The sequence below is a fragment of the Petromyzon marinus genome, chromosome 42, assembly GCF_048934315.1.
Source record: "Petromyzon marinus isolate PM22_M1 ecotype Great Lakes invasive population chromosome 42, UKy_Petmar_22M1.pri1.0, whole genome shotgun sequence".
Lineage (NCBI taxonomy): Eukaryota > Metazoa > Chordata > Hyperoartia > Petromyzontiformes > Petromyzontidae > Petromyzon > Petromyzon marinus.
Window position 1 is genome coordinate 4,816,533 of NC_133708.1, and position 17,266 is coordinate 4,833,798.

The 17,266-nt window shown below is 46.4% G+C and overlaps 1 protein-coding gene and 1 long non-coding RNA gene across 2 annotated transcripts; both read right to left on the reverse strand.

The window, feature by feature from the left end:
* Positions 1-674: 674 nt before the first annotated feature.
* LOC142930632 (protein-arginine deiminase type-4-like) lies at positions 675-13,286 on the reverse strand. Its single transcript, XM_076073628.1, has 7 exons — positions 13,224-13,286; positions 12,497-12,699; positions 10,560-10,707; positions 7,957-8,062; positions 7,002-7,084; positions 1,852-1,977; positions 675-1,143 (listed from the first exon to the last, which is right to left on the reverse strand). The coding sequence occupies exons 1-7, from the start codon at positions 13,284-13,286 to the stop codon at positions 904-906; spliced, it is 969 nt and encodes a 322-aa protein (XP_075929743.1). The 3' UTR covers positions 675-903.
* A 763-nt stretch (positions 13,287-14,049) lies between these two features.
* LOC142930597 (uncharacterized) lies at positions 14,050-16,878 on the reverse strand. Its single transcript, XR_012946548.1, has 3 exons — positions 15,528-16,878; positions 14,916-15,018; positions 14,050-14,445 (listed from the first exon to the last, which is right to left on the reverse strand). It is a non-coding gene; the product is annotated as an uncharacterized LOC142930597 (long non-coding RNA).
* Positions 16,879-17,266: the final 388 nt, after the last annotated feature.

Sequence of the window (17,266 nt, forward strand, 5' to 3'; positions counted from 1 at the left end):
ACGTTATAATCTGGATGGAACACTCATTTCTTAAGAACTGCTTTTTGTGTTTCGTTTGTTGTCCTTCCCTGACACCTCCGATAAGCACGGTTGGCTACGTACGGTGCGAAAGAAGTTCAACATACAATCCTTACAAATTGGCTGCGTCGGATGGTGGCGGGTTAATCAACGTATTTATATTTACGCGACCTAACCCAAGCAAAACTCTTTGTGAAGCATTGACCCTGACCCTGTTTGGGCCCGAGCTAGATTCAGATACTTTGTTAGCCCAGGAAATTATGCTTTGGTTGTGGCTCAGCACAGTGGGAAAACCAACCACCTGTACCATCAGTTTAACACGTAGGCTTTCGTGATCAATATTATTCATAATAAAGGTTTTTGGGTTAGATCGCGTTATTTATAAATGTGTCGTAACCCTCTACCACCCGACATGGCCAAACTGTAAAAAATGTGTCACGTTTACAAAGGACAAATAGTTCACTACTTTAGCCTACCGGTGTGTTGAAGAATGAATCAACATCATTTAAAATTTGAGTACGACGTATCACTGGTCATTACATCCAGCTTCATCGGGCAATTCGCCAGAATTGTAAAGCCCTCACTTGCTCCCGGTCTAAAATAGAGCAGCAGGGTGGCATCATCATTTAACTCATTCAGGTGCAGTGATTTCAGGCGGGGGGGGGGGGGGGAGGTATTGTAATTATATAATCGATTGGTAATCAGTCAATGGTTATGATTAGTAATGAGTTGTAGATTAGTAATTAGTTGTAATGTGTGTTATTGTAATTATATGCACAATAACACATGCGGGCCTCGCACTGGCTTGGCTCGGACGATCCAGCGGAGGACGGGCCATCGGCATGACGTGGGCTGTCGTCTTCACGCCCAGGGGCTTGACGGGTCTCACAGGGGGTCCACGTCCCACCAGCGGACGCCAGCGAAGGGTGAGCGGCGAGTGTTGGAGCCGCAGTGCACCTCGCCCTGATTGAGGTGGTAGGTCTTCAGGTCGTCGATGAAGTGGCAAGCGAGGCCCAGGGGCTCGAGCAGGGAGCGCACGCGTCTCTCCAGTGGGCACTGCCCGTCCACGTGCGGCCAGAATGGCTTTGGGATGCCCAGTTGCTTGTTGAGCACCACCATGTTCACCTGGGCCACGGAATGGCACGGGAGAAATTAATAAGCCTGTATTTTAACGATGATATAAGGAATAATATACTATTTTGCAGAGGTTCTTAGCAGTCAGTTGTAGAGTATTCCAAGTTGGTCATAGAGGAGTGGGGTAGTTTAGGGTACAGTATACAAAGTATGTATGTACGGTGAACTTATTTCGCACCGTGTGTAGCCAACAGTGCTAATGGGAGGTGCGGGGTAAAGACAACAAACTAAACACAACAACAAGCAGTTCTAAGGAAATGAGTTTCCAGTGGCTGAAGTCACGATCAGCGCAAGCACAACGCGATGGCAGTGGTGGATGGTGAATGTTTACAACTGAGACTGCCACTAGTGTGACCACTTGGCAGCATCGTGAAATAAACAGATCTTAGAGAAGGGCACGGCAAGATGCCAGATGGCTATAGTAAACAAAATTCGGATATTGCCATTTCTAACAGATGCCGGTTTAATGGAGCATTCCGGATGGTAAAGTGCCGAATTGCAGAGCTTTTCCTGTATATACTATTAAAAATAATAATTAAAAAATTAAGCTTCTAATCTCAATGGTCCTCAAACTATTTGTGATGGACAGGTCACTTCTAAAAAAGAGCTATATATATCAGTGGGCCTTACCTGGTAAAATAAAAAAAATAGTTAAACAGTTAAAGAGTGGAGCTTTTGTAACAGAGCAGCCACACGCACCACGTCGGGGAAGTAGGCCTCGGCCTTGCTCTCGTTGAGGAAGAAGAGCACGGGGAGGTCGATGATGTCCGCCTCCTCCAGGCCCAGCTCCCTCTTGAGCACGTCGCGGTTCCAGTCAATGCAGCGCTGCCACCACAGTCGTTGCCATTAATACGCACGTGTGCGTGTGTGTGCGCGCGTGTGTGTGTGCATTTCTTCACAGGTGCTCGCTAACAGCACTTGCCCCAAAAGGCCGTTAAGGCTATATGGGGGATCTTTGTCTTTGTGCCTTACAAAATTGGCGCGTGATTTTTGGCGATTTCAGTGGCGATTTTCTTTTTCTCTCAGTAACTTTGACGTCAATTATTTTTTATACGCATGTAGTATTAATAATAACGAACGATAAAAAGTAGAATTCAAAGCCATCAATTGGGGCTGTCTTTGGCCTTATGGAAACAATAGGCTTTTGTATTCTTTGGTTCTTTCGGTAAAGTCACGTAGGTAATAATAGAATAAAATAAAACAAAAATAAAAACTAAATTAAATCATGACGTTTTGGGCGCAACACAAGCGCCCGTCATCAGGTGGAACACAACAGTTAGACACATCTAACTGCAGTGAAACAAGACGCTATGTAAATAAGAGAGGGGTGGGAGGAGCCAAGGTGGGGGGGTGGGGGGTGCGTGGGGTGGGGGGTAGGGCATAGGAAGATCAAAGAGAGAAAAGGGAAGACACTAAACATGCTGCAATGGACAACATGACACTAAACATGCCGCAATGGACAACAACATCATGTAGTTATGATTTTACCTGATTAATAACATCTTTCCAATGATTGCTCAATTTGTATCCATCATCTCAGTTAAAGTTATGTCTATGTTTGTGTATCTGGATGGCTTCATGAACAAACCTTTCATAGTAGCCAGATGGTTTGCAGAGTACCTTGGTCTCGGAAAAAACAATATCATGAGAGCCCACAGCATTATAGCAGTGATCAGCAACTGCGGAGGAATTGGTTTTTCCGTGTTTCAGATCTGACTTGTGCTCGCGGACACGGTCAGAAACATGACGTTTCGTTTCGCCAATGTAACAATCACCACAGATGCAACTTAGTTTGTAGATTCCAGGGTATTGCAAGTCAGGAATGACATCCTTCACAGATGAGATTAGATCACGGATTTTGTGTACTGTACTAAATTGGACCTGGATCTTGCGTTTTGTTTAAGATTTTGGCAACCTTTTTGGTAACGCCATCTATGTATGGTAACGTGATGGTTTTGATCGGAGTCTTAGGGGGTTGTTTCTCCATGGTAGGAGATACAACTTTGCGGATAGTACGGTCCGAGTATCCATTCATCTTAAGGGCCATGTGTACATGTTCTAATTCATTGACCAGGTGGTGTTGGTCAGAGATGCAGTCGGCCCTATGGATCAGTGTTTTGATGAGGGAATTCTTCTGTGCCGGATGGTGGTGGGAATCAGGCTTCAGATAGGAGTCTGTGTGGGTGGCATTCCTTTAGACAGAATGTCCCAAAGAGCCATTGGACCTCCTCTCAAACAGAACATCCAAGAATGGTAGCTTGCCATCCTTCTACATTTCCATGGTGAATTTGATTGATGGGTGTATGGAGTTAATGTGGTCAAGAAATTGGTTCAATGCTGGTAGGCCATGTTGCCAAATGACGAAAGTGTCATCCACATATCTATTCCACAGGGAACGACATAGGGTGGATGTCTGGATGGCGTCTGTTTCAAATTTCTCCATGAAAACATTGGCTATCACTGGTGACAAGGGGGGACCCATGGGGTATCCTCATTTTGTTTGTAGAAAGTACCATTCCAGGTGAAGTAAGTGTTGATGAGGCAGTGCCTAACCAGCACAGGGACATCAGGGTTCAGTCCATGTTGGACTAAGTCTTCAATTATTGCTATGGTGTCAGTAGGCCTCGGCAAGGTAAGGTAAAAGGTTAAAACAACGAGCCTACCTTTACCCTACCTTTTACCTTACCACAATACAATCACTCTACCCTACCTTTTACCCTTCAGCAGGTAAGGTAAAAGGTTAAAAGCAACGAGCCTACCTTTACCCTACCTTTTACCCTTACCCCACCTTTTACCCTTACCCCATACAAATTACCCGATTACAGGGTAATTACTGGGGTACTGCACATGAAAAAGGTTTATAACAGGTAAATGCTAGGTAGAGTGCTTTATTCATATAGAATACTCTCGATGATTACAATTTTACACGCTTTATTTTAACTCACTGTTGTTGTCCTCAAATCTTGTAACTCAATTTTAACCCACTTTCCAATGTGGTATCGACTGCAAACTTGATATACTTATGTCATACTGATGACGATACTATATTCTATCATTAAAAAATATATATAAGTTTTTATGTTATGTTTCGGCTTGGGTCTAATTGTCCATAGTCAACTGACGTTGGCTGTAATTGGCCACGGTCCCTTACGTTACGGCAAGCTTCGGGGCCACTTCCTGGAGTCGTGGAGTTCTGCCATTACTCATACATTTCATAAAAGCGTGTTTTTAAGAAAGTTTTTTTTAAATATTACTAATTAAATGGAGGCCACGGACTGCGCCACGGAGCTTTTAGCGGTAAACAAGGCACCGTATTTACCGGGTAATACTTCGCGCTACCGTTACCCTACTGGGTAATTCTTCCGAGCTACCTTTAACCCTACCCTTTACCTTACCCCTTGGCATGTCGACACTTTTACTCTTTTACCCGGTAAAAAGGGTAAATTACCTTACCTTGCCGAGGCCTAAGTGTCAGGCACTGGAACCTTGGTAAATGGAGAGACCACATCAAAGCTGACGAGGACATCATCAGGGGACAGTGAAATGTCCTTGATTAGAGAGACCAAGTGAGTTGAATTAAGTACAGCTGAAGTGGTCTTGCCTGTAAAGGGAAGTAAAGTATCCGGCAGAAAACGGGCTAGTTTGTAGGTAGGTAAGTTGATCGTGGACACGATGGGCTGCAATGGGGTACCTTCTTTATGGATCTTGGGAAAACCATAGAATCTGGGTGGTCTAGCAGCCGAGGGTTTTAGGGAGAGCCGTTTGACTGGTTCGATTAGGGAAGTCGAACTGGTAATTTTCTTGTTGGTTTTAGTAGTTAGGCTGTTAGTCAGATCTCTATTGATTTTGGAGTAGCTGCCATCATTGAGTAGGCCCTGGATTTTGTTGTTGTATGTGGTTTTATCCATGATGACAGTGGCATTGCCCTTGTCGGCCGAGAGGATGACTATCTCATCCCTCTTTTTCAAATTTGCGAGTTCAGAGCGCTCATTTTTGCTAATGTTGCTAATGGGTTTCTTAGAATTTTTGAGGATAGTGGCAATTTCAGCTCCAGCAACGTCTGTTTGGATGTGTCCTAAGCCTTTGAGGGCTCAGCATGTTTAGTGTCATGTTGTCCATTGCAGCATGTTCAGCATGTTAGTGTCTTCCCTTTCCTCTCTTTGATCTTCCTACGCCCTACCCCACGCACCCCCCACCCCCCCACTCTGTATCTCCTCCTTGGCTCCTCCCACCCCTCTCTTATTTATATAGCGTCTTGTTTCACTGCAGATTTCTTGCTCAGTTCAGCAGTTGTTTCTAACTGTTGTGTCCCACATGATGACGGGCGCTTGTGTTGCGCCAGAAACGTCGTGATTTAATTTAGTTGTTTTTATTGTTGTTTTATTTCATTTTTTTATCTACGTGACTTTACCGAAAGAACCAAAGAATATGGATCCTTGCAGTCACGAAAACTTAAAATCTAGAATAGGCTTTTGCTCATGAAATGGATATACGGTGAAGTCCTCGCTTAACGCGTGTTCACACACCGCGTTCCTCGCTACGAGAGTTCTGCGAGGGAGCACTCTCGCACACAAGCGGAACGCGCCATGCAACAACGCTGGCTGCTCTCAGTTATAACGTTGACCGCTCCCCATTATAACGTGGACCACGCCCCGTTATAACGTGGTTCCTGAGCGGTCGACGACGAACTACTTTCTTGAGTCGCCCGACTAAGCGGTATGATACAGTAACGCGGAACAATACAGTAACGCGACGGCGTACCCTCATATCAGTTGTATGTCCTACCATCGGATGAGTTAATTATATAAACGTGATTCAGTCGGTTAATTCCTCACTTAATGCATTTACACTGAACGCAGCACTTTTCAGGAATGCATCTACCGTGTAAACGAGGAATTTCTGAACACGAATGAATCCCACCCCCTTAACGAGGCAGGTGTTTGAAGGACACCCTAAAATCGTGTGTGTGTGGTTATCTCTGGGTATCAGTGTGTGTGTGTGTGTGGTTATCTCTGGGTATCAGTGTGTGCGTGTGTGGTTATCTCTGGGTATCAGTGTGTGTGTGTGTGGTTATCTCTGGATATCAGTGTGTGAGTGTCTGTGGTTATCTCTGGGTATCAGTGTGCGAGTGTGTGGTTATCTCTGGGTATCAGTGTGTGTGGGTGTGGTTATCTCTGGGTATCAGTGTGTGTGTGTGGTTATCTCTGGGTATCAGTGTGTGTGTGGTTATCTCTGGGTATCAGTGTGTGTGTGGTTATCTCTGGGTATCAGTGTGTGTGTGTGGTTATCTCTGGGTATCAGTGTGTGTGTGTGGTTATCTCTGGGTATCAGTGTGTGTGTGTGGTTATCTCTGGGTATCAGTGTGTGTGTGTGTGTGGTTATCTCTGGGTATCAGTGTGTGTGTGTGTCTGGTTATCTCTGGGTATCAGTGTGTGTGTGTGTGTGGTTATCTCTGGGTATAAGTGTGTGTGTGTGGTTATCTCTGGGTATCAGTGTGTGTGTGTTTGGTTATCTCTGGGTATAAGTGTGTGTGTGTGGTTATCTCTGGGTATCAGTGTGTGTGTGTGTGTAGTTATCTCTGGGTACCAGTGTGTGTGTGTGGTTATCTCTGGGTATCAGTATGTGTGTGTGGTTATTTATGGGTATCAGTGTGTGGTTATCTCTGGGTATCATTGTGTGTGTGTGGTTATCTCTGGGTATCAGTATCTGTATGTGGTTATTTATGGGTATCAGTGTGTGGTTATCTCTGGCTATCAGTGTGTGTGTGTGTGTGGTTATCTCTGGGTATCAATGTGTGGTTATCTCTGGGTATCGGTGAGAACAGGTCCACCTCTGGGTGAATACTGTACCTGCACATTATTGTTTTCAGTCGTGATGTTTATGTCATCGAGGATGTCCTGAATCTTCATCTTGCGCTCCAAGGATGAGACAACTGTGGGGGGATCATAGATGGGAAGAGGGTGATCGCGATAGAGGAGATGTGGGAGGTCAGAGGTTAGGTTTCATTGCTTACAGCATTGACTACAACTAGCATTACTGCCTGTTGTAATTACAACTAGCAGTAACTACAACTAGCAATGGTGAAACGTCATACTCAGATTGTAAATGTTGTGGATTTGCTCTCCAACACACCGGTGTGCTGTGCTAGTAACAAATTGGCATGTTCTGTTTACGTGACAAACCTCAATAATTGGCTACGTCGGGTGGTGGCGGTTTTAACGATACATTTATATTTACGCGATCGAACCCAAAAAATCCGTATTATGGATTCTGTTCAATGCAAAACCGGTACCAGTTCTCGGTGCAAATCAATCGCTGCCACCCAAAGAGAGATGCCAATTTCCTGATTGTCCAACTGAAACCCAAGACATGTGGCAGCCCTGACTTTATAATGCCATCCAATGTTTGGTGCTTTACAGTTATATTTCTTGGAAAGGCAAGGATATTTTCCCAAAACGTATTTTTTCTTTCTTTGCAACTCACCAGATGGAAGTCTTTACAAAAGGGTCGGTGCCTCATTTTTCTCTTCTAGTCAATCATGACCCAGAACTTTTATCAGTATTAGAATACAGTCTAGGAAAGGCCTAAGGCCCAATCCACCACGTTTCCATTTTGCCTGCTTTCAGATGCCCTCAACCAGCAGAAGACGAATATGTACCTGCACATTAAAGCTAAACACAAATACGTAGTCGTCCAATGTGCGGGACACCGCTTCATTTAATACCTAGGATCTTGCGCTGCCAACTGCAGCTTCAGCGTCGATGTTTATAAATCTTCAACCTGCACATTTAGTGACGAGCTCACCGTCTGGGCAGCTCTCAAAGAGGCGCCTCTGGCCGTGGCCCTGCTGGTGCAGCTCCTTGAGGAGACGGAGACACGCGTTGGGGCTCGCGAGCAGCAGCCGGAACCCCTGTGTGTCGCACGGCACCACAAGCAAATCGCACACAACAACAACACAAACACGTAGAACACAACGACAATAATAACACCACGCAAAGCACAATACAATTCACCGTAACACAAACACGTCACACACAATGACAACACAACACAATGCACAGCAACACAAACACATCGCACACAACGACAACAACAACACAAACACGATGAACAACGGCAATAATAACACCACACAAAGCACAACACAATGCACGGCAGCACAAACGCATCACACACAATAACAACACCGCACAATGCACAGCAACACAAACATATCGCACACAACGACAACACCGAAAGCGCACAACACCGTACAACAACACAAACATCGCACACAATGACAACGACATCAACACAAACACATCGCGTACAACAACGACAACAACAACACAACACACAACAACACAAACAGACAAAGATCGTTAGCAGCCCCGCCGTTGGGCAGGGGCCTCCCACCCGCGTCTTCCACTCTTCACAATCTCTTTGCCACCTCCATCTCGGGCATTCCTCCAAACTGCATCTCATCCCACAATCTCATTTTCCATCTTTATTTTTCCTTCCAATCTTCAGCCTTAGTTCCTTTGGTAATGTTTCCCCATCTCTCATCCGATGTGCGAGCAATATCAGCCCCCCACTGGAAGCCCTGCGGCCACCTTGTGCCACTGATGACGCCGTCACTCGTCGTCACCGAGGTCGTCACTCTGGACATCTTTGTGAAAAAGAGCTTTGTAGCTCATCGGATTCTTCCAATAAAAATAATTCAGATTCTGATTCTGAGGGTCGCGCGTCTTGAAGGCCGGATGCCTGACAGCTGCCATTGGAAAATGCATGCCGCTAAAATGATTATTTTAAAAAAATCTGTCTTCTAATTGATTTTTCTAAATCTCACACAAACCCTCCTATTAACTCCTTTTTAAAGATCTTATTATCTTGTTCAAGTAAAAAAAAGATTAATGGTCATCTATTTGCATATTCTCCAAATTATAAGAGACAGTTTTTTTCTCCCCGTACTTTAAAACAACATTTCCAGGTGCATCTTATTATTCAGTTTTCGTGTGTGTGACCAATATAACTTTATTGACACTGGGCACATGTTTAGAGTGCATCGGACCTTGCGAGTCTTTTATAATGATGAGACTATGGTATACCTTCAATAGTGCTGTTTGTTTGCTCACCCCTTGCCATTTTGGGCCTGTGCTTAGCAACCACAATAATAACAAAATAACGCATGTATATAGACATTGTGCATGCACGTGCGCTCGCATATACAGGGTGCTTAAAAAAATGTTTAACACGTCTGAGAATTTGCAACAATGCCACAAGAAATGTGCCTCCAGGCTCTGGAGACCACCTGGAGATGATTCCAGGCATGTGTTGACAATGATTGCGAACAAGTGGAGACTCTTTCACATTTTTAAGCTAGTAACATTACATTTTGGTATCATGTTACAGTACCTTATCCGTTATTTTTTAATTAAAAACGATGGTCCCATGTAAGTGTTAACGTGTTTTTGAAGCGCGCCGTACTCGAGGCCAGCGGTACTCCACGCCAGCGGTTCCCAACCCTCTTTCCCAACCTCCAAATATTTAGCGGAACACCACACGCTGCAACCACTAGTTATTTGAAATTGTGCATTTCCTCGGTGAGGATGTTATTATTTATCTTTTTTTCCACGGGACCCCCACCCCACCATAGTAGCCTCGCGGACCACAGGTTGGGAACCACTGCTCGAGTTTAAAAATCCATGCATGGTCCTGCCCCACCCTCGTCTTGCTTCTCTCGTCTCTTACTCCTCTGTTACATCCTATCCTCTATGCTCCCAGTCTCTGCGGTCCCTCTCCGTGCCGCCCTCACCATCCTGCACCCAGCCTCGCTCTCTCGTTCCTTGTCCCTTCTGGCTCCCCTTCACTGGGAACAAACTCCCACTGCACGCGGAACAATCGTTGCCAGAACAACCAGCTGCCGCTCCTCCCTTAAATCCCATCTCTTCTCCCCAGTCCAATCTACTACTGCTGCTGCTACTAAACTAACCTGAAATTTAATTAAACCATTATTTTACCAGGTGAGGCCCACAGAGCTATGTAGTGCTTTTTCATTAGTGGCTAATCACATTGGCATTTATTGCAGCCAAATGCTTTAAAAGCATATTGATTCTAAACGTGAAGGACCCGGAGACAAATCCTCGTGACCACAGGAAGAACATGCAAACTCCAAATATACAGCAGGTATCAGGGTCAGTATGAAATCCACTACCTCCTCTACACCAGGTAAGGTAGTTAAAATCTTGCCACCGTGGCGCCTCCCTGTCCCCCACCCCCCAGCTACTACCAGACCTACCCCAACCCCCCCCTTAACCTCTCCCGCCTGTCCTCCTAACCGTCACCTAAACTACACCACCACTTTCTAAATCGCAACAACCACCATCATCTCCCGTGTAATCGGAGGACAGTTCACCATCACGCCAAACCTTGCGGTCGGGCGCCGGCACGAAGCTCATGAACTCGTCGACGTGGCCCACGCTGAGCCAGTCGCTGTAGAGCTCAACGGGCGCCTGCACCTGCTGCGCGAACAGGAACTCGCGCACGGCGCGGGCCATTTTGCGCCCCGCGCGCTCTCTGCAGGGACGGGACCACATACGAGACAAGCGGGGCGGGGCGGGTCAGGGCGGGTCGGGATGTCACACCTGGGCGACAACGACGGGCGACGGAGTCAGGGGGATAAGGGGACAGGAGGTGGAGAGGGAATGCGGTGAATGGGACGATCCTGCGAACGAGGGACCCATTTGAGCTCGAGGTGGTGCGTGGCACGTGCCTGTAGTCCCGCCACTCTTAGAGTGATTGGTGCAGCGGCGGCGTGGTTGGCTTGGGCCCTGGTGAAAATAATTAATTGGGCCCCCCCATCCCTCCATCTTCAATTTTCCCCCACTTTGTATCATAAATCGTTACAACTCAATTATGAAGCTGTTTCATGACCGTTCCCCTCTTGTCTGTGTGTGTGTGTGCGAGCTGCTTAATGAGCTCATTCTTTACGTTTTCTGGCTTTCTGCCGAGTTCGGTTATGATTCTGAATCATACTATACAGTGTTGTTATGTTAAGGTTTGGTATTGAGCGGTATGCCACGTTAATTTAAAAAAATATCGCACGATATGCTGCTAGGTGTGTACAAGTTATTCGTATGCTGGTGGTCACATGGCTATATATTTTTTTTGCTCTCAGGAAGCCACTAGAGCTATGCCCTTTCAAATCGAAATTGAAAAATAATTCTTTAAAACTGATTTTTGTACTTAGTTAATCCTGCAATCTCAAATGTAAATGATGTATAAACCTGAAAAGTTTGCATCTGAACTTCAATCTTTGATTAGTTTGTTGTCCTTCCCCCACACCTCCGATTAGCACGGCTGGCTAACGTACGGTGCGAAAGAAATTAAACATACACACCTATATACAACAGCTGGACTCCTCTGGCTTATCGGCAGTGCCTTCCCTGTGACGGCACCAGAGAAGGTGTCGGTCCAGCGATGTTGGTAAATTGTCACGATTCAGCATCGTGACCAAACTCGCCCGTTTTTTGTGTAGATGGTACCCCGTTTGTATTTTCTCGTTTATTTCTCTGTCTCATTTGTTGCAGTTTTTTCTTGACGATGGGTGTTTGAGGAATCGCCGATTCCAATACAATTGTTGCATTCAACGGCGAGCGCACGTCCAAATGTGCTTTCATGTGAATTCCAGTCTTGCGCAAGAGCAATTTTCGACGTCCGCTCGCCACGAAGAGAGTGCTTCGGGAGGAGGCAGCTTTGCCATTTTCTCCCATTGAAGAGGGCGAGGGCTACAGTGGTCCACTATATACTTGAACTGATTAAGGCTAGTGCAAAGGAGAAAGCTATTTTTACAAGTGGGCTAATGGGGGGGGGGGGGAGGGGGGTGAAGATAACCGTACAAATGAGATAGAATAAACGTGAAAAAAATTAAGCCCAAATGAAGTGGAGGGGGTGGAGCTGGGGTGAGGAGGTGCATTGCGAGATGAACCAGCCAACCCGAGTTCGAATCCCGGCCATGTTCAACATCGGTAAAAGAGCGTTAACCTGAACCGGGCCTGGCCCATTCCCACTCACCAAACGTGAAGGATGGTGGAAACAACCCCCTGTGATTAACATTGGTGTGGAGTGGCCTTAATGCGGAAGATTTTTTTTTTAATGCAGCAAGGCAGTCGATTTCTTCCTTACTTTCTGAAAACATGACGAAAAATAATGACTGAAGAAGAATCGGCTCTTGAATCAAATCGCGGCCGCCGACTGAATATTCATCGAGTTATTGAAGAGGTTCGGGGGGAGAGGGGGGGAGGTGAATCATTCCATGCGGCGACCCCCAGAATGAGAGAGGGAGTGAGACACCCAGCAGACTCACCCGGGGAAGGCGCTGCCGATGATGATGCGCCCGAGTGGATATTTCTTGCCCCTCACGATGATGGGGGGCGACACCTCAAGGTTTCCGAACGAGTCCAGGCTGTTCACCCATTCGCCTCTCCGTGTCTTCCGCGTCACGTAGCCAAAGTCCTTGCCCTGAGACGCCGGCCAGGGCAGAGAAACACCATGGTGGCGAGATATTAACTACCTCGCCTGGTATGCTGGAGGTCGTGGTTTCGATCCCGATCCTGATGCTTGTTGTATATTTGGAATTTGCATTTACTCTGTCTCCATGGTCTTGTGGATTTTTCTCCGGGTCCTCCGGTTTTCCCCTGCACATTAGGAACATGCAGTTCAGAGTATTTGGCTGCTACAAATCTCCACGTGATAAGCCACTTCGTTGAGCTATAATTTGTGGCCAGGTCGCTTCCGAAAAAGAGTCATATAGCTCAGTGGGCCTTACCTGGTAAAATAAAATAAAAATGTTGGTTTTAGTTTTAAAACATAAAAGGCTCACAGACTGAAGGGCTATAATCTGTTGGAATATTACACGTTGAAACAGACCATGGTTCATTTACATTATTACCCACAACTAGTGACATAGGTGCATAATAAATTGAGTAAAGTCTCTGAAAAGTTCACGATTTGAAAAAGAGCTATAATTGCTCAGTAAGTCTTACCCCAGTCCAATTGCCTCCACGGACTCATCCCTGCATGCCCCGTCTCACTCCATCCTCTCTCATCATCCCCTCGGTTCCCCTCCACGCCCCCTCCTGCTGCTCCCCTCTCATCTCACTCTACTCTCCTCCGCACGACCTTCCCATTGCTCCCTTTCTTTCTGTCCTCACCATACTCCCCCCTGTGTATAGGAGGAGACGATGCATTTCGTGGGTAACAAGCAATTCCTGTGAATGGGTCACTGTATGATGTATACAGTAGTCCCTCGTTAACACTGACATCGATTAATTATACCTATCAACCTGTTATCAGTGCCTACCTTATTTCAGACCAATTCAGACAGTATTGGTCACCCCGTGCCCTTATAAAGGGCGAAACACAAACAAATAGAAACAAAATTTTGCCCGCATGGAAACGGCTGTACGCCGTATGGACCTGAAAACTTAATTTCCCTGTACAAGAATATGGGTAAACCGTATGGGTTGACAGGTATGTTTAATGTTTTTTAATCGGTTCACGTTTCACCTCCTATAGGACCCCTATGGTTCCGACTGACGTTAACATGTTGATTGATGGTAATGTTTACGTTCTGCACCCCGCGTGCAGAACGTAAACATTACATGACTGGTACCGTCTTCCTGTTTCAGGAGAAACCCAATTTTCTGATATACCATGATAAGTCCACCCGTTCGCCCAACTTAACGCCATTCGATTTTTTTTTATCTCTGCGATTTTTTAAATAAAGTCTACAACTAGCAAACCAAGGGACCTTGAAGAGCTTAAACATGCTACTGTTGTTGATGTTGCTGTGTCATCATCAATCCCCTACAGCTGTGTTGGAAAATGTTTTCTCAGGGTTTGAACACTGAATTAGTTTGATTATAGTGAATTATTGATCATAGTAAATGATGGACGACGTGGAAGTTTATTAATAATCCGATAATATCTAATCAATACCATAACATTTTAAATAAACTAAAAACTCCTAAGCCATATTAAATTAATGTCAGTACCTCGAATAACAATAAAACTACTCAACATTATTTTTGGTCTATTATTTTTCGGACACCCTGTATGCTTTTTAATCCGCGATTCGCGAGGCAGTGTGCATCGCTTTCTGCCATGGAAGCGTAGCCAGCAAGGGCTGGGTGGGGTCGACGCGGTTACCGTTAGAAGGATCGGCACGGCCTTTAGTTCGCGGTCCCGCGGGGAGTCGAACACGACCGGTATGACCTTGGTGGGACACTCGCAGTAGCCAAACTCCATCTCGTCCTGCACGTGAACAAAGAGAAACGTCAATTACCCCACCCCCACGAAACCTCGCTGAGTGAATGGAGCAGCGTTGGTAGCGAGTGAATCCACCGGCGGATTAAGGCCTCCCAACGTCGCACTAAGACGTTTGGTTTGTTTGACCATACTTCACCGTGCAGGTGGAGTGCAGGCTGAAGGGTGGGCCCTAGGACCAGTTCGGTTATCACTCACCACTGATGTTAGCTGTCATGAGGAAATCGAACTTGGGTCGCCGGGTTCATAACCCAGTGCTCTCACCACTGCACCACTGCTCCATCAGAACTGCAGCATTATGAGATTCTAATCATCTTCGACAGATGAGCTCACCCTGTGTGCTTACCACTATGAATGAGAATTGAACTCAGGTCACTGGGTTAGTAGTGCAGCACGCTAACCGCTACTCTACGGCTCCCCACACACCTCAGTACTCTCTCTTACACACTGACACTCACCTGCATCCACACGTCCATCTTGACCTGTATTTCAATTGGCGTGCACCCGGCCAGGTGAGCGAGGGTGGTCATCTGCTTTATGAACACCGCATTCGAGTCGACCCTGGGGTGACAAAGACAAAGATCCCCCGTATAGCCTTAACAGACTGTAGGGGCAAGTGCTGTTAGCAAGCACCGATGAAGGCCGGCACAGCACACGAGGAGGTGGGTGGCCAGCACTACACCAACACACACTCTTCCACACACCTTTGTCTCCCTAGTGGTGACGTTTACACATTGCACCAGCTACTCCTTTGAGGCTAAGTCGACCTAGGGGAGGTCCAGGACCGGTAAAAATATTCGCTATCACTGGTGTTGGCTGTTAACGGGAATCGAACCTGGGTTGCCGGGTTTGTAGCACAGCGCACTAAACTGCTACACTTCCACTCCCTACTAACCCTGGGGTGAGCACACAACCACGCAAACACACAACCACGCAACCACAGAACCATGCAACCGCTCACCATGCAGAGAGGATACACCACGCATCACACGCCACCGCATCTAGGCCCGGTTTAATTTATTTTTGGGATTAACATAAAAATCAGGAACGTATCCCTACTCCCCAGATACCTTGACATGAAGACCTCCAGCGCCGGCTGGGTATTTGGAGTCATGATCCACGGAGCCACACGAAAAACCACGCTGTCGGTGAAAATCGGCGTGCTCTGTTTGCCCTGGCAAAAGCGAGAAAATAATACTATAGCGTCACAAAACAACCTAACCCATAATGTTCATAATGATGGTTTTGGGTTAGATCGCGTAACAATAAATGTGTTGTAACCCTCCACCACCCGACACAGCCAATTGGTAAGGGATGTGTCATGTAAACAAACGCCAATTAGTTCCAACTTCAGCCCACCGGTGTGTTGGAGAGTAAATCCACAACATTTACAATTTGATTACGATGTTTCACTGGTAATTACATCCAGCATCATGCGCCATTTGCCAGAATAGCCTATCCCACTTCACTTCCCATAGATGGATCACTGATGTCAAGATGTGTCCAGACACCTGGATAAAAAATAAATCGCAACGTTCGATGGCCAGCCAAAAAGCCGACTGCTGCGAGGATGACCGAAGTCTGCGCGATGGTTTATGCTCCTCGACAAGAAAGATGGATGCACGGGGATAGTTGCTGCTCGGTTGCTGCTGCTGCTGGTTCTGATGCCCACTCACCGGCAGGATGCTCTGCAGGAGGCTGAGGTGGAAGTGAACGAATCCGTTGAAGTCGCCGTCCGGGAAGCTTAGCCCCTCCACGAAGAGGTTAACCTCTCCGCCACGACCCGGGTACTCGAACAAGTAGCTCGACTTTCCCGGCCCCAGCGAATGGCTCTCCGTGCCTATCACCTTGCTCAGATCTCAACACCACCGAGGCAACGACAACGTGTCAACCAGCGAGTGTCCTTCACTTGACATGTCCTCCGTCACGTTTACAAGCTTGTGATGGTTGTCCGATCTCAGAATCAAGAGTAGGATTCAGACTGGAGAGTGCAGTAAAACCCTTTCTATCTGCGAGGATTACGTTGTTGAAAATGCTCGCGAATGCAGAAAAACCTTTGTTCCAGTGGGGGAAAAGCGGGGTGAAGTTCCTGGAATGAGTGAACATAGGGAGGAAATGGTAAGTGTTTAATAACTATGACTACAATAAATAAATAACATTCAGAAGTACGACGTTTTTTAAAATTTCCTTTGATAATGATGATGATTTGACAATGATAGAGGTGGTGGTGGTGATCTCCTCGGGAGATGCAGGGGTTTGATAACAACGCAGCACAGCTGTTATCAGTTCAGCACTGGGGAGCGCAAGCCGCAACACTCTCCCTGATTGCATTCGCGTTCTTTTTAATGGACCGGACAGTCGAATCGTTTAAAGATTTGGTATAAGTACGTATATGAAGTAAAAAAATCCACAAGAGTGAGTTTAGAGCGGGATTACTGCAAGACGTGAGGACTATGTGGGCAGCCGAGGGGGCATACTTGATCTTTGCAGACAGTTTCAAATGTAGTAACATTCTGTGCTCACCTCCCTAGTGTCGATGGTTTGTAGGCACTACGCACACTCGCGAATACTGGAGTCCGGCGGGTCGCGAAGAGGGAAAAATGGATACATTTAGAAACTCGCGAATATGTGAAACTTGCAAATCCAGAACTCGCGCTTAGTGAGGATTTCTTGTATTTGGATTGAGGACTGCCTCAGGATACCAGCTACCATAGGCTTGAGATGCCAGGTAACCAGGAGATAGCAACGCAGCTACAGAATGTATGAAGTGAAGTCGTGAGTCGTAAGGAATGAACTTGCGGACCGTATC